This window comes from Fringilla coelebs (assembly GCF_963513975.1).
Source record: "Fringilla coelebs genome assembly, chromosome: 2".
NCBI lineage: Eukaryota > Metazoa > Chordata > Aves > Passeriformes > Fringillidae > Fringilla > Fringilla coelebs.
In genome coordinates, this window is record NC_140029.1 from 17,969,340 (window position 1) to 17,990,063 (window position 20,724).

Consider the following 20,724-nt stretch of genomic DNA (forward strand, 5'->3'; position numbering starts at 1 on the left):
TGAGAAAGATTTCTCTGTCATATAGGCTGGCTTTACTTTGTAATTGTCTTAATATTTTTTATGTGTTCTTTTTCTCTGCATCCAACATTTTGTTCTTTACAGCTTTTACTATTCCTCTGGCTCCAGGAGGAATGTTTTCATTATCTCAGATTTGTCTGGGCTGACCATTCTGGGTTTTGGTCCACCTTTGCTTGCTAATTTCTCCTCTGTTTCTCAGCTGAGCAGAATTAACTGCCAATAAACCAATATGTTTTTCTGTGATTCTTTAACTGAACTTTTCTTGTCCTGTCATCTGTATCTTCAGCTGTCTGTGGCAAACTGTATTAAAGTGATTAAAAAGTATTCATAAGTATTATAGTTTCTACAGGTATTTAATATTACTGTGTAAGGAAAGGTAGATGTAATACTTTTGTAAGGGGTTAAGTTATGTAAGAATGTAATAACTTGGTTTAATTTAGAATTTTAGAAAAACTGTTTCACTTGAGAAAATTGCTTGGAGTGTTTTATCTCTGCACATATTTTATGTAGCATTTTAGTGCACCTGTGAGGGCTGAGCACCAAAGACATCAAGGTACTAAACCAGCTGTATTGCTATAAACCAAAAGAAATTGCACCTAAAATGCCCAGAGAAATAATTTCCTGTATAATTTCCATGTGCATATCCACCATCTCTTTGGGATCTCTTAAGAGAGGAATTATCCTGCTCTTTTCCTTGACAGATGTTGGAATTGAAGGTAAAGAGAATTTGGGCAAAGAGGGGAATCAAGTAAGAATTAAATCCTCCTCCTGTGGTACATATGGGAAAACAAGAATAAATAAAAATTTAAAATGAGATGCAGTGTTCTACATAGACTCAAATAAATACATACAGAAAAAAACCCATTTGTTCTCTATGGAAAGCCATGCCTTCAAAAACAAAAAAGGGCAGTTCAATTTCAAATATTACACTTTTGAATTAATGGAAGATAATGTAAAAATATTTCCAAAACAGACAATGCTGTTTGCAAGCGATATCAATGGACACCATTCTTTAGCCTTGAGTAATGGAAAAAAAATTATGTGTTTCTTTTTGTGCAATTTGAATGTATTTTCCTCCTCCTTGAATAACTTTGACCTCTTAGCCCTGACTTTGGCCACCTGAATTTATTTCAAATTCTTTCATGATAATGCTTTTCTTTGATATGTTTGCCTTTGTTCTCTATCTGAGTACCAGCAAGGCTTGTTCTCAAGATGGAAAAGACAGAAAAGTATTCTTTTTGCAGCATCTCTGAACAATTTCTGCAACTTTATCTATGCAGCCTTTGTAAATGGAACTGCTACCTCTAAGAATAAATCCAATGTGGATGTATAGGCTTTCAGGTGGTATGGAGAGCATCTGTCTGAAAATTTATTTTCATTTGGAAAGGATTTTCTCATTTGTTTTCTGTATGCAGAGATGTTCAAAATATCTTATCCTTGATATTGTTATTTAGCATCAAACACCTCATACCAAATAAAACCAGGATGTATTTTTGGTAACTGAGGAACAGCAGGTCCTGAAGGGTTTAAAATAGATGACATATGATACCAAGAATAGCCCAGTGCAAGTTAGCCAACCTGAGAAACTATTCAAAGAGCAAACCAAAATGGAGGGCAGTTCTATCCTCCATTCTTTCACTAACATTTATTTTGCCATTTTTGCTTTGTTTTGCTTCAAGCTTTTAATTAAGATTTCCTTGGCTTTGCTGACCCATTTCTATATTGTTAAAGGCAACAGAAAAGAAGCTGCCAGGATAGCAGAAGAGATCTATGGAATAGTCCCAGGTAAAGTAAAAATATGGACTCTAAATGTTTATTTGCCACATTTTTGTAACTTGAGGATTTAAATCAGCGAGTCGCCATGAAATGAGGGATTTTTTGCTGAATGCAGGGGTAAATGTTTTAACCTGAAGTGCCTCCCATTTCTGGGGTCTTTGCAGTGTCAGTATGTGTTGGCATGGTTTAGGTGTGCAAAATATGAGACTCCAACAATTACCCAGCTAGAATGAGGACAACATTTGGTCAGTGCACCATGGTAAATAAAAATACTGTTCTCAGTACAAGCTGTTCTTTATCAGTGGTTACAGATTGTTTTACTAAACATCCAGTTTTACTACCAGAGAATATTTAGGGAAAGGTTTTAGCACATTGATTTTCTGAAAGGGGATGCTAGGAATATATAACTAAAGACTTTATGAATCCAAGCAAAGAAGCCTTATTTTGTTAAATAAGATGATAAAAATGAATGCAGCTAAAATTGTTCTGAAAAATACACAGCACAAGAATATATTGTATTTTTAATAGATTACTTAGCAGGTCATAGTTTTGTTTTTTTTCAAGTGCTTTTAGTCCTTCAGATCACTGCCATGATAATGAATAGGCATGTGTTTGCATTCCTGTTAATTCCAGTAATTAAAATGACACGGTATTTTCAATTTACTGCTAATGATGGCTTATTTTCCTAGCTGCAGATTCTGATCAGCATTGTGACATCACACATTTGTGTGTGACTCATTTGTTGGGCACTTGCTTTGTGATTGTGCCATCATGAGCAGGCGCAGGAATGGCATCATAACACAGATGGTGTGGGATGGCCACCCAAAGCAGAGAGATTAACATCTGGCCAAGAGAAATACCGCAGCCAAGCATTTTTGACAAAGCCTTTATGAAGCCTGTATATATGCAGGCATATCTTGGTTATTAATTTGTGTTTTATTCTCTAGAATATAATTCCAGTCATTTGTTACTGTCATTTTTTTCCGAGCACCTTGATGCAATCGTAGTCTGACTTGTGGTGAGCAGCAGTTTTTCCATCAAGCAGGTTCTTATTGAGGTGCCTTGAAATTCAGCAGGCTGTAACATATTTTTATCTGCAAGTTGCCATTTGCAGAAAGCCATTAAGGATAATCTTACAAAACGTAAGATCATGTGATGTTGTTGCTGGGGCACTATATCATATTACATCCAGAGCCTCACAACCTTTTCTCTTTGCAGTGAAGTAGCACAGCAGCAGCAGGGCTGCATAATTTATCTGTAGGCATTTGAAAAGAGCACTTTCAGTCATGTCACTCCCAGCTGAGCAGGGGAGATGTGCTCCATATGGGAACTATATTTGCCACATGTTTCAGGGAGGTAGGTTGTGGTGGCTGGCGTGGGAGTGTGCAGAGTGTGTGTTGTCCTGAGGCTGTGTGTGCATACACATGCATTGGAAATGCCCTGGAAATGCATGTGAGAGCACGCACTCGCACGAGTTAGACTCGGCAGCAAAGGTCAAATAAGGCCCTGTAGCTCTGTTTGAGTAATTCCTGAATCTTCCTGCTGTATAAGGGCTCTGGGCTTTGTCACTTGCAGTGTCTCCTGACTTTCTGAGCCGAGCTTGCCTGTTTTAGTCACCAGCATGATGAGAGGTGTGGGGTACTTGGGGGGGTTTCAGGAAGGCGTTTCTTGGTCCCTACTGGGTTCCTGTTTCCATCATTTTGACTGATGTGTCATTCAGAGCCTTGCCATATATTGTGCCAGCTGGTCATCCCATGCCAGTTTCCTGACTTAGGAGCCCAGGAAGTGCTCTGTAAATAAATGGAAACAAAAGGAATTACTACAGTTAAAACTGTAACTCCAATAGCTGAAGTGCATCCTGGTCCTTGGGTAACAAAAGGAGATTCCTTTGGCTAAGGGTAAAACCTCTGCTGTGTCCTTGGCCTCAAGTCCCCATGGATGTGTCCATGCCTCTCATTGATTTCTCCCTGCCTTGGGTAGCATGTGAAATGGAGATAAATCACCCCTTTCCATTCTCTCTGATGTGCAGCATAGCTGAAAAAATTAAACAGGACAAGGGTTTCAAATACAGTGCCCATGGGTTTGCTGTACAACAGAGCATGAATGCAAACACTGGTTTTGCTTCTGTCCTGTGGCACTGGAAACGCAGCTGGCCTTTGGAGAAACACTTACTACATACTGTGTCACAGAATGGTTATGAATTTTAATATAGGACAAGTACATTTGCTCTCTATTTGAGTGGCAGGGATTTAACCTGAGCTGAATATCTATGCCTGTAGGTAGTAGCTAGGCTAAAGAATTATTTTTCTTGGCACATAAATAGATTAGGATAAGAAAAAGGGCAAGCAAGACTATGTGAAGGAGTCTGAGCAGTTCAGCATCTTAGAATTATTAAAGAAGAAAAGTAAAGCCTTCAGGCAGAATTTGTTTTTCCATGTATTTTCTAAAATATTTCAGTGAAGAGAATGATTAGACCTGTTGCATGGTAGTCTGAGAGGGAGGATGTTATTTATGAAATTGTCAGTTCAGGAAATAAAACTGCCAAGGACATGCCAGAATTCATTTGATGGACAAGTCAACCCTGCTATGAGGCTCTTAACAAAGTGTCAGAGAAGCTGGGATGCAATTTGTGACAAGAGCTCCCAAGGAAAGGTGGAGGCTGATATGGTTTTGAGTCGTAGAATTGCAGGGTTCTGAAGTCTGCATGAGAGACCCAGAAGCAATAAACTTGTGATCTTTGCTGAAACATGTTTTTAGATGTTCTTTTAAAAGTTTTGCCAAGAAGCTTTAGCTTTTGTTTAGGTCCCTTAGTGAGCAGCCAGCTTTCTCAGGATTGCTGATCCCTCAGCTGCTCGGCTGAAATTAATTCACCAGTTTCACTGCTGATCACACTGATTTCAGTCCTGACCTGCATTTACACGTGGCTGTGCTTCCCCTGTCCTCCCAAGATCTGCTTTTGCTGCATCCCTGAATTAGCTTCCATGCATTTGCTGTTTCAGGCAGCTGGGCAGACCGATCCCCTCTCCATGACGCTGCCTTCCAGGGACGCCTCCTCTCTCTGAAAACCTTGATTGCACAGGTAAAAGCCCACAGGGAAACAAAAGGCTGGGAAGCAAGGTGGTTTCACATGAATTGCATTTGTGGGCTGGTGAGCTGGTAATAGACTGCAACAGGGCATAAGAAATATGGCTGTATGAATAATATATCAGCACAAACACTTCTGGGCATGCATTAGTTTGCTTGATTAAGAAGCTGGGGACAAGCCTGGGACAAAGACTATCACAGCTTGCAGCTTGCTATATAATAAACAGTGACCCTTGTGCTCTTTCTCAATGATGAACCATGCAACCAGGCTTGAGAATAAGGACAATAAATATATAAATGTAGGCTATTAGAAAAAAAAAAACCAAAAAGTAAAAGGCATGCCTTACAAAAGGCATCTTGCCTTATATAGTCAGCCTGAAACCCTCTGCTCCAAAAGGAACCAAGAGTTCAGGCAAAAGGAAGAGAGGAGGAGAGAATACATGAGAAGGAAAAGAAGCTGGATATGAAAAGAGTTTATGGTTATTTGTGCTCTGCCCATCATCTTCCTTCCCACCTTTGCTTAAAGTCAGTGTCCCCATCTAGCACGAATAGGTAACTGTCCCCCTCTCCTTCTTGCCCCCAAGGCAAGTGCAGGGAATTAATTCCCTGACTATAAAGCTTTTGACTTGGCTATCTGACTTTTTATAGTCAAGGTAAATAATTATTACCAGAAGTCAGCTCTCTAATGGACAACATCCTCAAGGAGTGAAGCTGCCAGTGGGAAAGCCTCCTCTCCAGACATCTCTTGAGGCACAGCTGCAGCTAAAAAAAAATGCTGTTTACAGACAGTATTTGCCCTCCCATTTTCTGATCCCTCTTTCCTTCACCTGCTGACATAAAGTGATTTTTATGGAAAAGGAAGTAATGGAGTTTAGAGATAAAAAGAAAGAGGCTTTATTCATTTAGAGATCTGATGGTTTTCTGACCCCTCTATCTCCATTTATGCTGACCTTACACCACTTGCTTTGTGGAGCACCCGGTGTTGTGGCTCTTCACAAGATGCCCTGGTTATGCACTGCTCATGGTTGTGCACTGAGGAAGCACCCAGTGCTGTGGTTCTATAATTTAGTTAATCCACTGTTTCTCCTTTTCCTGAAGACATTTAATTTTGGGAGTAAAAGATGAAGGTCCTTGCTGATGAAAAGAGATCAAGGCAGCAATGTCTGTAGAGCCTGAATTGGAGCTGAGTCACCACAGGCTGATAAATGCAGGGATGAAATTGTTCATGGAGCAGCACAATCATTGCTCATTGCTTCTAATATACTAGCCTGAAATGAAGGGTGGGACTGTACTTGAGCATCTGTGGGACACTCAGAAGTGTCTACTGCAGCACCACAGCTTTCAAGAAAGCCCCTGAGGCTCTGGCTGCACAGGGAATGCCTGGACACAGGGAGGTGATGTAGTGCTGCAGTTTTCAAATGGCTCAAGAACTCACCAACGCCTGTTTCAATGCCTGAAAAAAAGAGTTTGATTTTTCATGTACATTGAAAACAAGGTTTATCATGAGTGATATTTGGCAAAGAGCCATTGCAAGATCTACAACTTATGCTTCATTTTGTAATGGAAGGAATTGCTGTTTTTCCCAAGATATCAGTGCTTATTTTTTCACTTGATATGACTGAGTTATATTTGTGTTATATATATATATATATAAAAATGTATATATGAATAATGATTGAGAGTAGGTCTCCTTACTAGGAGTCTCTAGAAGAAATTAATCTTGAAGGAATATGCTGATCATGAAGTATGAAACAATTATACAATTAGAAAATGGAATAATCTCTATTTTTTCAAGGTTTTGTCTGTTCCCCTAGCACCATTGTAACGCATAAGGAATTTTACCAACAACTTTTACATTAATAATATTTTCACATGATTAAAAAAGATTGTTTTTCTATCATGTAATGCTTTGCCTGAAGTGTTTACGGTGCTCTTAATGCTCACGGTGTCAGGAGTGCTGCCTTTTTTGCTGTGTGAGGTTGCTCCCAGGTACTCCTTTCTGCCCATTGCATTGGGTACAGTGTACCAAAAAGTGCATTGCTGCCATCTCGTGAGCTGCCCTGACTATAGCATGTCAGGCAGGCACCAGCTGCACTTCAAAATATGATGTCAAGCAGACAATGGAGCTGCTTCCAGGCCTGTTCTCACACATGGCTGTAAAATTCTAATTACCAGGAGATTCAGTTGCATTCAGAGGAAAACACGTATGACAACTGCTTTTCCCTTTGTGAATGTCTGGTTTGTCTTTGTGCAGGAATAGATATGGCAACTGTTAATTAGGGAAACACCTGAAATAAGGCATTCAACAGTGATCAACAGGAAATCAACAATGATTTGTAAATCACTGTTCCTTCTTCCAGTGTAAAACATTTCCTGGTCAGATAAGAGCAACTGATTTGTGGGTGGGATTTGATTCACCTCTCTTGTAGGTTTACCAGGTACTTACTCCCTCTGAGTGAAACACTCTTGGGTACCCTATGTAGTGAATGAAAGAATGTTTAGGATACAATTTGTCTGCCCTACTGGAAACAGCTGCTTTAGCACAGGATGAAGCTTATCCTAGGGAATCCTGATTCTCCCCACTGAAGGAGCTGCCAGCTCCAGCTGAGCTGTAAATACCTGTGCTAGGAGCAGCAGGGAGGTGAAACCATCCAGTTGTAGCTCCTGGTGCAGGACTTAATAGGGAGGGAAATGCCACCCATATGAATTAAAGAAATGTGAAGCAGTTCCTGTAATTGGCAGTGCACATAAAGAGCTAGAAAGAGAAGGCATAGCTTGTGATTGCTCCCTCATTAACCCCACCACCAGCTGTGGTTTGTGGGGACAAGAAATCCCTGAACAGCAGCAGTGTGACCCGAGCCTTTGCCTGGACACAGCCCTGACCTGGCTCTCCCTGCCGCGGGCACCCCGGCAGCCGCGCGGGAGCGGTGCAGGCAGGGCTGGCCCCTCACTCCCTGCTCCTCTTGCAGGGTTTCAACGTCAACCTGCTGACCACAGACCGTGTGTCGGCTCTCCACGAGGCCTGCCTGGGTGGGCACGTGGCCTGTGCCAAGGTGCTGCTGGAAAACGGTGCCCAGGTGAGTCCTGGGGATGGCTATGGGACAGGGGCACCTGGGAATGGATGCTCCCTGCAGCAGTGGGGATGTTGGATGTGCTGTCCAGGTGGCAGGGCCAAGATGCAGCTGGACATCTCAGAGGGAAATATGGAAAACAGTGTTCTGTTTCCCTGGGTGATAGATTTGTCTTCCCCTTGTGTCATCCCTTTATTCTCTTTTGTTTTCCCTTTGTGTGTGAACCATAGTCACGATTGACGGAAAATGCATGAAAGATGCTAAGTGAAATAACCTTGAAGAAAGTAACTCACACCTTTGCCCTCCCCCCCTCCCCCAGCAGTGATCACTGGAGTTACATCTGGTTTTCTATGGGAAGGTTTGGGAGTCTCATGTAAGTAAAAATGGATGTGCTTGAAGCAATGAAACATTTTATCTGCTAATAAAATAACAATTCCTACAGCTGGACCCTAAGGCAGAGTACAAATTCCCAATAGAGACTAAGGAATGGATGAAACATATGAGGATATTTTTATGTCAGCTGGGTTTTCAAGTAAAATTTATGCAGCAAGAAACCCAGCAACACCCAAACAGTCAAGAGACCTCCAGTGCCTCCAGCAGTTCCAGCCACACCTGCCTGATGACGCTGGGAGGAGGTGAGGGTGGTGGAAATTTTACAAGTTGACATGTGCTTGCATAATCCATTGCTCTTCTCCAGCGGGCCACAGAGTTAAAGACCTACAGATTTGCTTCATAAATTTGCCCTGAGGGCTTTCTACGTGGTTAAACACAGCATAAACAGGGGTGTGGTGTGATTCCTGGGGTGTCTCTGCAAGGCCAGGAGTTGGACTCCATGATCCAATGGGTCCCTTCCAACTCAGCGTATTCTGTGATTCTGGGACCTACAGCTCTGCTGTCCCACTGGAGAATGGCAATAGTGGTTCTTGCCAGGTCTTTACATCAGAATTTGGGGAAGAAAATTTCTGTCTTGCATAGACACACATGCATATCAACTCCTTCAAGCTCCTTTCCTGTTTGGGATTATGTTTCTACGAAAATTTCTTTTGCTGGAAATGTGTTTTCAGATGAAAATATTGAACAGAAAGTAAATGTTTTCATTTAAAAAACAAAGCCATTTTCATTTGAGGGTGTTCTACCTTGAGGCTGGTGCAAACTGAACAATCTTGAAGATACTTAACTTCTTCACATTAAAAAAAAAAAAAAGAATAAAAATTTCATTCTTGAGCAGCTCCAGCAGGAGCATTCAGAGCAGGCAGGGTTTCTGCCTTATGGCACTAACTAACTGGGAAAGAGGGCAGACCTCAAAGGAAAATGCTCTATATGTCACAACATACAACTCAGGAAGTTGTAAATAAATTAATTCCTGAAATTAAACAAGGCCAGTGTGCCACCCTGGTGCAGTTCTGGTGTGCACAGGAGGCGTGTCGCAAGGGCATTCCCGCTGAGCAGGATTATCCCGAGCGTGTCTCCCGTGCAGGTGAACGCAGCCACCATCGACGGGGCCACTCCGCTGCTCAACGCCTGCCGCAGCGGCAGCGCAGCCTGTGTCAGCATGCTGCTGGAGTCTGGGGCCAGGGCACAGCTGGGCCACCACCTGCCCTCGCCCATGCACGAAGCAGTCAAGAGAGGTGAGAGAGGCGATGTTCTGGGTGTGAGGGCTGTGAGCCAAGCCAACAATAACTGCGTGACAAATGCGTCTTTTGTTGTGCACTAAGCATTTAGAAAAAAAAAAAATTCTTTCCATATCAGTACAGATAAACAGGCTTGGCTTTTTCACAGCTCTTGTGCCTCACAGTTGTAGCTGGGTGTGTTCTGCTCTGCAGCAATTCAGTGACAGCTCTTCCCTGCACAGGTCACAGGGAGTGCATGGAGACCCTTCTGGCCCATGAGGTTGACATGGACCAAGAAGACCCACAGCATGGGACCCCTCTCTACATGGCCTGCACCTACCAGAGAACAGAATGTGTCAAGAAGCTTTTGGAGCTAGGTACACCTGGAAAAGGGGCTGGGGAAGAGCTACGGTGGTGTGAGCCAATGCTGCTGGCCTCTCTGAGCTGCCTCTCTACCTAAAACATCATGGGTTATTTCCACAAGCCTTGTTTGGGAGCCTGACTCTGTCAGACTCATTTGAGGCCATTACCCATGTTGATAAAGAAATTACTATTTCCTAGGTGAAAAGCCTTCTTAATTACAGGCACCTCCCTGAGGCTACCTGAATGTGAAAACAGAATTTTAGTTTTCTAGCATGATAACAAGAAGCACAGAAAATGCTGGCTAATATTACTGGCCAAGATCAACTCTTGCTTAACACAGCAGTTTATCAGAACCATTAAGTTCACCTCCTCCTCAGTGGATGAAGAGAGCAGCAGTAAAGCTGCTTGGAAGAATAATCACTGCAGGTCCAGCCTATGAACTAGCATAAATTATTGCTGTCAGTGTGCACTATCTGACTTACACCTGCTCAAAGTGTGGCCCTGCTGTGCCCAGCCAGCCTGGGGCAAGCATTTTGCCTGCTGTGCTCCCAGACTTATTGCAATGAGATACCTGAAGGTTTTGGGTTTTTTTTTTTTTTTTTTTTTTCTGGCAATTAAATTAACGTAATCCACATTAGATTTTATGCCATTAACAACTTTAAAGAGCACATGGTAGGCTTTGATCATGTTTTGTGTTGAAGGTCAGACTGCTCAATCCTGAGCACTGCAGACAGGCTTTGGTGGCCCAGAGCGCTCTGCCAGAGCAGCTGTTTGAGCTGAGCTTTGCACAGCTGCCATTGAGAGATCCTGTGTGCCATCCATCCCCCTCATCTACTGAGGCTCCTGGTGGAAACCAGCCTGTGTGATGGGGTTCAGACAGTCCCTGCTGCCCACCAGATCTAACCAGGAGCTGTTGTTCACCCAAGGAGCCAATGTGAACGTGGGGAAGGGGCTGGACACCCCCCTGCACGCGGCAGCGAGGAACTCCAGCGTGGAGATCGTTGTCTTGCTGACAGACTATGGTGCTAACCCAAAATGCAGAAATGCTGACCTCAAATGTGCCCTGGATCTCGCCACACCCCACAGCAAAGTGGAGCAGGCACTTCTGCTTCGGGAAGGTAATGGTTTCCTTTCTCCTCCTTTTTTAAGTAAAGCAGTATTTGTATCCTTTACCTAAGTATATTTTCTTAATTGCATTTATAAGTAATGCTCTACATACACTCTCTTACCTTCTCTGCTGCCTTCAAACCTCCAACACATGACACAGAAATTTGTTTTGTTGCTAGATCTGCCACCTGGTGCTATGGTTTTAGCAAGTAAATCAATCAGTTATTCTGTGTTTTTTTTCCTATCTACTGAAGGAAAATCTTACATTTTTAACTAGTGGGGCGCCTGGTGTTAAAAACTGCCATGAAAGTTTATTAATAGATAACATTTTGGTACCATCATCCACTGTTCAGCCTTGCACCATGGCTCAATGGGTGAGTGTGTCCTTGGCTGGCAGGGGAAGGCAGAGCCAGGCGATTCCAGCTCCACAGCTCTCCCATGTGGGTTATGGGGCTGCAATCCCAGCACAGACCAGCACTTTGCTGTTTATCTCCAGGCTTCCTACAATTAATTATCCTTCCAGTTTACTGGAAGAAACCTCTGAAATGAGTCAGAATCTTCTTGTGCTGTTTTCACCTGTACAACATTTGGCCAGAGCTTGATGCATCCAAGAGCAATAGCCCTGTACTCTGGGCTTGCTGAACTAGTTCTCCCCCCTCCTCTAATCTCTGTGTTTTCCAGCTCAGTGCCACCCTCTGAGCTGGTCTGTGTCCCCTGAGGCTGTTCTGACTCGGAGGGTGAATGGTGCTCCCCCCATGCAGAGCCTCCCACCTTCCTGAGCCTGCTCACAGCCCACCAGGACACAGCGTGGTGTGCACAAAGAGCCCAATTCCAACAGCTCTTGCATGGTAAATTAATTAATTACTGTCAGTGTTGCACACAGGCTTTGTCCTAACCCTCTGAACACAGGTGGACTTTATGGAAGAAACAAAACATTGGCTTCATATCCTTCTGTCCTGTTCCCTTTCTCCATGACTTTTCATGCAGATCTTTAATTTGTCATGTCTAAAACCTTCTGGGAGGAATTCAGTTTGAATGTTTCTCACCTTGTGTGACTTCTGTCCCTAGAGCTCAGTGGCAGACTGTGGGAGCAAAGGCAGTGCTGCCAAGTGTCCTGCTGTCATTGCCTTCAGTGAATCAGAGTTGGTGTTGATAAAGAAATATCGTAATATTGATAATTTTCTCTTCCTGACCTTTCCTTTTGATTTCCACTCTCAGCTTGTCACCCTCTTCTCCCTTACAGTCAGAAAGGCTCTGAAGGCATTTCAGTTCCTGCTGATTCTTTATTTTTCAGGCATGAAGTTTCCTCAGTTTCCTCACCTTTGGTCCCACTTTCAGATATTTTGCTGCACTTGACATGCAACTACTTTTTTCCCCTGCTTCTGTGTTTTCTGAGGTCCTTCTGTTTGACATAAGTACCCCAGGCTGAAGAGTTTCTCTACCCCTAACTTCTCCACTGAGGTTACTTACATGGGTCCCTTTAATTTCTCCTCTCACCAGCTATTCATTGATGTGAAATATAAAATTTGTCTGTTTTCCTAAGTGATTTAGAAGATGGTAGTTTCTTTCTTCACTTCCAGTGATAGTAGTACAAAAGTTCTTTTTCATATATCCCACATTTTTCTATTAATTTCTTCACAGAGGGGATATTTATCAGCCTGTTTAGGCTCCTAAATTTCCCTGTGGTAAAAGCAGAGATTATGAAGCTTACCTGTAAGATATAAGGACAGGCCTTTAAGCCCACATCTCTGCCTGTCACTTGTCAAACTCTGCAGTGATTGCTACTGTTGGACAGAAACTGGAGGGGAAGAGCATCCCCTCTGGGCAGGTGTAAAGGTTGCACCTGGAGCAGCTGTGCCCAGAGGAAAGGGAAGGGGAGGCAGGGTGCCTTGCAGGTGCAAGCTTGTGGTTGCAGAAGCAATGGAGCCTCATATGCAGTGGGTTTGTGCCTGGCATGCCCCTCACCTGATCCGTGGTGGGGACAGCTCCCAGTCACCTGCAGGGAAAACCCTGGGGCAGCTCCACTCTGGGCAGCGATTTAGCTAAAATTAGATCTCACAGAAAGAAATGTTTTGAGGAGCACTGGTGGACTGACTGACAAACATTAATATTCTGGGACTGTGGTCATGAAAAAGGGCACAGTTGCAGATAGTACTTCTGCAGATACCTGCTGAGACACCAGTAGTTGGAAAAAGCATGTTCTGTATATATGAACAATTAACTGTACTTATCCTTTATCCTTACAAAACTGCTGGGGTTGTTTTATAACCTGAGAAAGGACTATGCATTCCAGAGCTCTCTCTCTCCAGTGCAGACACTTTTTTGGTGTTTGCTCAAGAAGAGAAGCCAAACAGCCAAGCTGTGCACGCAGAGAAAGGTGTTTAGTGCTCACAGCTTTCAAACTGCTGAACCAACTCTGACAACACAACTTTAATCCAAACAATGATGTATCTAACTCTCCCTGACCTCAGCAAGTGATTTTGTAGTGCTTGGTCTGAGCTGCAAATCTTGCTGGGGTTTGCTGCTTTGGCTCATACTGGTGGTGGGTTTGAGGGTGCTCATTCTTGCCTTTTACCTCTCCCCAGGTCCTGCCAGCCTGGCCCAGCTGTGCAGGTTGTGTATCAGGAGGCGCCTGGGCCGGTCGTGCCTCCGCACAATCCCCAAGCTGCACCTGCCTGAGCCGCTGGAGAACTTCCTCCTGCACCGATAGTCTGACTGCCTTTGGACTGGGAAGGAAAGAGGAACAGATGGTTGTTTACTCCAAGTTTATTATATCAAAGAAAAAAAAAATCAAAGGCATCATTTACTGTCTTCTGTGGCTCCCAAACACTGGCTGCTGTGTGACAGTGAAAACTGGAAACCCCTTTTCACAGGCAGTGAGTGTATCATGGGCACAGTTCCCTCACAGTCTATTGCCACATGGCCTGAGAAGTTCTAGTGTGTAACCAGCTCACTTGGCACATGGTTGTAGGTGCAAATGCACATGTCACCCACTTACACACAGAGATTTCACCTGCTTTTAGGGCTATATTTATTTGTGCAGTATCTGCACAGCTTCTTCCCCTTGTCTATCCAATCTCAATGGCAAAATCAAGGCAGTGAATATTTTTCTTCCATTATTATGTGAAAAGGAAAGCTTTCAGTGACAAACATCAGACATATACAGTACACTGCACATCTTTTACCAGCTTTGATTTGGCATCCTTTCATCTCCTTCCCATTGTCTTCTGGAGCCCTATCCATCTCCAGCAGTCCCTGGCTGTCCAGCCACTGTCCATCCCTGACCACAGCTATCCCCAATGCTAACACACCTTGTCCTTGGAGGCACAAGTGATGTCATAAAAGCAAGTGCAGGGGTTTCGAGTGAGCCCACAAAACTGTGTGAAAGTCTGAAAAAACCCTTTCACATCTTCCAGAAAAAATCCTTCCAAAGTTATGTCACCTGAGATCTGGCTGTATTCATTACATGAACATTTTTTCATAGCTTAATTCCATAACAGAACTGCAAGTGTTTTTATAGGCATATTAGGTGATATTTCAACATCTATTCTTTGCAAGGTTTAAAAAAACAGCAAAGGAAAGAGTGCTGCTTTTTTTTTGGGTTTTTTTTTGGCTTTTCATGCTTAGACATTTCTCAAGGTAAGTCCTTGGACTGTGGAGGTGGAGAGAAGCAGGGCCACTAAAGATGATTGTGCGTCACCCAAATGTTCTTGTTGAATTTTCCTCACCAGGAGTGGTTTGCAGGCTTGTCTGCTCCCTCATCCCCTGTTCTAGAGGCTTTAATTACCTCTCCAGAAGAAAGGATTTTTAGGGTGTTATCATTGTCCATTGTGGTATTAGTTTAAATAATGGGAGGATTAGAAGCTTGGAAACAGCAGGGCTGAAAGCATGCACCTCTTTGAGTGGATAAATGTGGTGTACAGTGACACTCACAGTGCCACTGTACACCACATAAAAAGGTTTTTTTAATTTTTCCTGGGGAGGTTCTTCTGGGGGGCAAAACATTTCTTCAGAGCCAAGTTTTGGTAAACTTCTGCCATGAGACAGGCAATGGTGTTTCACTAGTTGCAGTAAAATGGGAAGCAAAATTAGAAGGACTCTGTCTCCATTTTGCTCAATGTCCCAGGTCCAAGAGGCTGCTGACACATTTTCAGGCTGTGAAATGTACTGGTTTCTTTCTGAGTGAGGCATACTGGCAATACTGGAACCAATTTTCACTGCCCATACTTCTCAAGTCAGAGGGAATTTGTCTCCTGGAGTCTGGATACAGGACTGGCTTCCAACAGCATTCAGGCTCCTGTCCCTGCTCCAGCAGCAGCAGTCTCTGGTTCAATGCTAATAATCCCTTAATGTCACCATGACAGTCTCTCTGAGACAAAGGTCTAATGTTTCCCATACCTCTTTATGATTAATGCAGCACAAGTAAGATAAATTGAGCTCTCAGCAGCTCATGAGACTGGACCTTCAACATCACAGCCAAAAATGGATGCAGTTTTCAGCCTGTGTTTGCACATATTGAATGTTATCTGATGGCAAGAGCTATTGCCCATAAAGTTGTAGTGACATCAATGACCTTGTATGGTACAATACATCATGAATCTCAGAGATTTGAGCACTAAATTCTCAAGAGCCTTTGAAAATCAAATACTATCAAGAAAGAAATGTCTATATTAATCTGATGCCAGCAGATCCCTCTCAGTTCTATCTTTACTGCAAACTCACCTGCTCTGCCAATAAGGTGGCAGTGAGAATACTCTCTGCTCTCTAAACAGAGAGACAGAGGCACAGCTGTGTGAGCTGTCAGACATGCACTGCAATCAGGGATTAAGGCAATTTATGGGATCTATTTCAAAAGGTGTAATGCTGAATTGATTTCCTTCTGGGATCATCAATGAAAACAGTATTTCACTTGCATAGGATTTTAAATTGAAAAAAATATGTATCTCCATTAAGAAAATGCAAAGTCTACTCAGCCTCTCAGAAAGTTTTATCTCAAGAAGAAGGGGAGGGTGCCCTATATTTATTCCTGATATTAGCTTTCCATCAAAAAGTCATCTTACCTTTCCTTCTTTCTGAAGACTTACTTCTCTCTGAAATTCTGTATATCAGAGAGTCTGACAGCTTTAATAAATTAGGAGAGAAGTTCAGAAGTCCTGAGATTAAGAAATTTCATTAGAAACTTTACCTCCCTCTTACCTCAAATTATGAAGTTACCCATATAATTCTCATTGGCTGTGCTTTGTGTCATAACAATGCATGGAAATACTGAGGAAACAGCTGGAGGAAGTATAAATTTTTTTTTTCAAAAATGCCATCTCCCAATGAAAGAGTGGGACAATTTTCTATGAGGCTATTGAGTCTTGGTGATTTTTCAAAATGGGTTTGGAAAACATCTGTCAGCTGCTTTTCTTAAGGTAGTAGAAGGGAAACTAATCTCACACGGTCTCTTTTCTTTAAAACAAGTGGTGTCTTCTCTGTCCCTCTATGATCATTGACTGAAATCAGTTTCCTGGGGATACAGACATTTGTATGTGCTGCAATCCTACTGCTGTACAGAGCTCTCTCAGTCTCTTGCCCAAAACCTGGCTCCACAGGTTTCCCTGTAGCTTGAGATTAATTTTTCCCAGAGTTTTCTCTGCAAGCACTCTGGCCAATGAACCACATCCTGGGGGACATACAACAGTGAGTATACACATTTTGGGAGGACTTAATGAACAATATTTCTTAAGGTAGCTGGGAAAAGAAGTTTCATTCTGATTTGGCTCCAAAAAGATCTGTTTTGGTCTCCTGACCAGCCTGTTGGGTTCAAGGTGACCTCTGCTCCTACAGGACAACTCTGCTATTGGCATTTAGCCATCCTCCATCCTCTCTAGGACTCAACTTTTCACAGCAGATCTGCCAGTCCCTGAGTTTCTGTCTGTCCAGTTCAATTTGTGATTCAGAGAGCGAAATTAAAAAGTGTAGGGAAATGCTAGACTGTTGAAACTTGTTATACTGTAGGAGCTGAAATTCCCCTCATCTGCCTTGAGGTGCCAACACCCCACCTTCCCAGGCAGATGCAGGCTGTGAGGGAGGCTGTCTGTTGGTCTGTCTGTCTGTCTGCCTGTGTGCTCTCTCCTTTGGTGATGGGTTGTGCTACTCAGGGCAGTGGGATGGGAGGATCATCTCCTTCTGACTCTGTCTTCCCCCAGGGAACTTGAGCCTGGCCAACATCCTCCTCAAGGCATTTCAATTTCTTCCCTTCCACACGTTAGAAATCAATGTTGTGCTTCCCCTGAGCAAACCCCTGCAGCCCCCAGTGCCACTCCCTGCCCTGCACTGCCAGCTCTGCAGGACAGGAGACACAGGGGCTGCCCAGCGCCTTTCTGTGCCAAGCCTGACCTTCCCCTGCAGCACAGCCCTGCTGCTGGCATTGAACACCCCTCCAGTCCCTGCTGGGTTGAAAATACTGGTGGTGTCCAGCATGGCATTAGGGCAAGTCTGATAAGAGCAAAAATGAAATACATTCGCTGACTCTTAGCTGAAAAATCTGTCTGAGCTGTGTCCTGGGGTGATGGTTCCTGATGCCTTTGTGTAATTTTTTTTCAGAAATTACCATTTTCCACATGCCAATTGCTCCTCACTGTGGGGTTGTTTTACTTTTTTAATGTTCTGCATGAGATGTATAATATATTATTGTCAAATACAGATTATTTCACACAGAACTTCTACTTAATTTGATTTTTATTTCTTGAAAATTCCTTTATTCTTAAATTTTATACTATTTGTAGAAACTTACAAAGGACATTGCAAGCAAATTTTAAGTTATGTCAGGTTTAAAACTGAAAAATCTTCAATAAAGGGTAGCAGGAGAATAAAGCATAATTTGCATATTCAGTTGAGAACAACATCTGGAAGGGGGGAGACAGATGAATCAGCAGAACATGTCATACCTGCAGGGCTGTGAGCTCATTGTCATCACATGGGGATGTGGAGGGATGGCTCCTGTGAGTGGGATGTGAGACTGGAAGGACACAGGGTCTTTGGGAAGGGCAGCAGAGGAGATGGGGAGGAGGTGCCTCCCTCCCTGTCAGTGAGCAGCTGGAGTGCATGGATCTCTGCCTGGGTGTGGGTGAGGAGCTGACTGAGGTCTTTGGGGGCAGGATTAAAGGGAGGGTAGGGACATTATGGTGGGGTCTGCTTCAGGCCAGCTGGCCAGGAAGGCTGAACAGAGGAGACCCTTACACACAGGCTCACACTCACAAGCCCTGGTCCTCATGGGGAATTTCTGCTGTCCCATTGTTTGCTGGATGGGCAAGACACTGGGGCACAGGCAAACCAGGAAGCTCCTGGAATGCATTAATAATAACTTCTTTCTCCAAGTGACAGAGGTGCCAGTGAGGAGAGCTGCTGTGCTGAACTCTGTGCTCCCCGACAAGGAAATGCTGGTGGGGAATGTGAAGCTCAGGGGAAGCCTTGGCTGCAGTAACCATGGAGTGGTGGAGCTCCTTAGGGCACCTGGAAATGTTGAAGGCCAGGCTGGATGGAGCTGAGAGCAACCTGGTCTAAGGGAAGATGTCCCTGCCTATGGCAGCGAGTTTGGAACTAGGTGATCTTTAAGGTCTCTTGCAATCCAAACCATTCCATGATTCTGTGAATTTTGTAGCATCCTGCTTTATTTTTATCTGTTTGTTACCAGGGACTTGCCAGCAGTACAGTTTTGTGGTGAATGGTTCATTTTTGCCAGGCCTACCTGCTGGCTATAGAGGCTAACGTGCCCCAACAAATTAGAAATTAGAATGGGAAGGGAAGGAGATGTAGAGATTTCCAGAGAAAACTTGTTCTAACTTTTCTTTTTTTGTCCTAGGAATGTGAGTGAAATGTGCAAGTTTTTGTCTTGGGGAGAGAAGAATTAAAGACTCGGCAGACTTATTCATTTTATGTTGCCCATGTAATTCTTCAGCTTCACAAACATGATTCCAAATTATCTGCTTTGTGGTTTTGGTGGGGGTTTTTTTTGGTTTTTTTTGGGGGGGGGGGTTGGGGGGGGTTGTTTGTTTTTTGTTTGTTTTTTTGGGTGGGGGTGGAAGTGGTATTGTTCTCTGCACTTTTCTTGCACTAGATGCTGACTAAACACCTATTTTACTCTGGTCATGATGGACAAATTGTTATGGGCAGTGACACTAGACCTGAATTTCTTTGAAGACCGGTTTACCAACCCCTGTGAGGGTGACAGGATTTACTAACAGTTGAAACAAGGCATATTTTTTTCACATTTTCTGCATTAAAAACAAAAAAGTGTGCTCATCAAACTACATAGAAACTGGTGATCCCTTTTCATTCTGTTTCTATCACAATGTAAGTAACATTGGCTCAGAGGGTCATCCTTTGCATATATTTGTGTCTCATTATCCTACAGGGAGATGTTTGCTCTTAACTGTTTCAGAGGGTGAGTTCCTGCTGCCTGTGTGTAAAAATACTTTGACTTTGTCCCAGCAGCTTTGTGCCTTTCATTACTGAGTACCTGTTGAAGACCACTTATCCTCCAATATCCCAGAGCAGCTCCTAGTTAATAAATGTGGTAATTTTTCTTTGCAACTTGTGCTTTCAGGGTACTACAGATTTACAGCAAGACTCATATATTAAACATGGCATCCTGAATAATTACAGTGACTGAGGAACACATTTTTTGGGTTGGGAATTTCCAAGACTTCAATGAAAATTTTCCTCTAAATCAATGCCAACAAGTAAAAGTAATTCCAGCTAGTTTCCACAGACAGGTTCCTACAGGCTGCTGGAGTAGGGAGGGCAAGACACTTCCCCCTGAGCTGACATTGCTTTTTTTCTCAAAGTGCTTTCCAGTTTTACCCCCAAAATGCTCCCTCCCACTCACTGTGCACAGCCACTGTTGCAGGGCACCACAGTTGCTCTGTTGGGTGTCTGGCAGGAGGGAACCTCATATGATGAAAGTCTTTGAGCTGAAATGATTTTCTGTGCAGAAAATGTCCCTGTCTGCTCTTTATCAATTGTAAATGGCTGAGAAATACCTGAGCTTTTCATGTTTGCAGCAGCTTGGGAAAAAGTATGGGTTTTGTCATTGACCATTAAATTACTCATTAGAGTTTTTTTTCCCCTTTCTTTCTATTTTTCTTTAGTATGTCTCAAGCATGTGACTAAAAAGGCTCATCCCTGGTACACTTTAACAGAGAATTCTCTTTGCTGGTACAAATCTCTAACAGACTTTGTCATCAGATGAAATAGTAAGTTGAGTGAGGGGCTTGTTCCAGATCTTCAGATGCCTGCCCCAATGCTGTCACAAGAACAAGTTATAAGAAAATAATAACCATCCTTCAATGAAGAATGAATTGTTTTGTGCTCTTCCCGTGCAGCCAGCTCCCAGGTGTGCTCTGAGGAGGGCAGGTGTGTGGAGAGCTGGTCCCTGGGAGCACTCTGAGGGGATGTGTGGGCTCTGAGGGGGCAGGAGCACACGGCTCTGTCCCTCTCTGCCTCCCTGCAGCCTGGGCTCCCTGCAGACCCTCCCCTGCCCAGACCCCACCTGGGGGCTGTGGGCTACCAGGGGGGCTCTGTCACTCCTGGTTTGGGACAGGGAGGATGATGCTGGGAGCTGATGTGGAGTGACCCACACCAGGTCCTGGGGGAGGTTATCTGCAGCCTGCTGTGCACAGGCATGGCCCACAGCTGGAGGAAGGGCAGGG

General features: G+C 43.6%; 1 protein-coding gene across 2 annotated transcripts; it reads left to right on the forward strand.

Moving 5' to 3' along the window:
* Positions 1-1,619: 1,619 nt before the first annotated feature.
* ASB11 (ankyrin repeat and SOCS box containing 11) lies at positions 1,620-17,710 on the forward strand. 2 transcript variants are annotated; one of them, XM_084201217.1, is made up of 7 exons: positions 1,620-1,803; positions 4,794-4,873; positions 7,848-7,955; positions 9,427-9,577; positions 9,802-9,936; positions 10,849-11,040; positions 13,615-17,709. In XM_084201217.1, exons 1-7 carry the CDS (start codon positions 1,626-1,628, stop codon positions 13,737-13,739), a joined length of 969 nt encoding a protein of 322 aa, XP_084057343.1. In that variant the 5' UTR covers positions 1,620-1,625; the 3' UTR covers positions 13,740-17,709. The 2 variants fall into 2 exon arrangements, with proteins under 2 accessions (XP_084057343.1, XP_084057344.1); XM_084201218.1 differs by lacking the exon at positions 1,620-1,803 and adding an exon at positions 3,017-3,150 and having other exon boundaries at positions 13,615-17,710.
* The last annotated feature ends 3,014 nt before the right edge of the window (positions 17,711-20,724 follow it).

What these genes read in the sequence shown, in the direction of transcription:
- ASB11 (XM_084201217.1), top strand. Translation starts at nt 1,626, where the DNA reads ATGGAGGGCAGTTCTATCCTCCATTCTTTCACTAACATTTATTTTGCC. An exon ending in GCACGAAGCAGTCAAGAGAG is followed by an intron (nt 9,578 to 9,801) that starts GTGAGAGAGGCG and finishes TTCCCTGCACAG; the next exon opens with GTCACAGGGAGTGCATGGAG. An exon ending in CAAGAAGCTTTTGGAGCTAG is followed by an intron (nt 9,937 to 10,848) that starts GTACACCTGGAA and finishes TGTTCACCCAAG; the next exon opens with GAGCCAATGTGAACGTGGGG.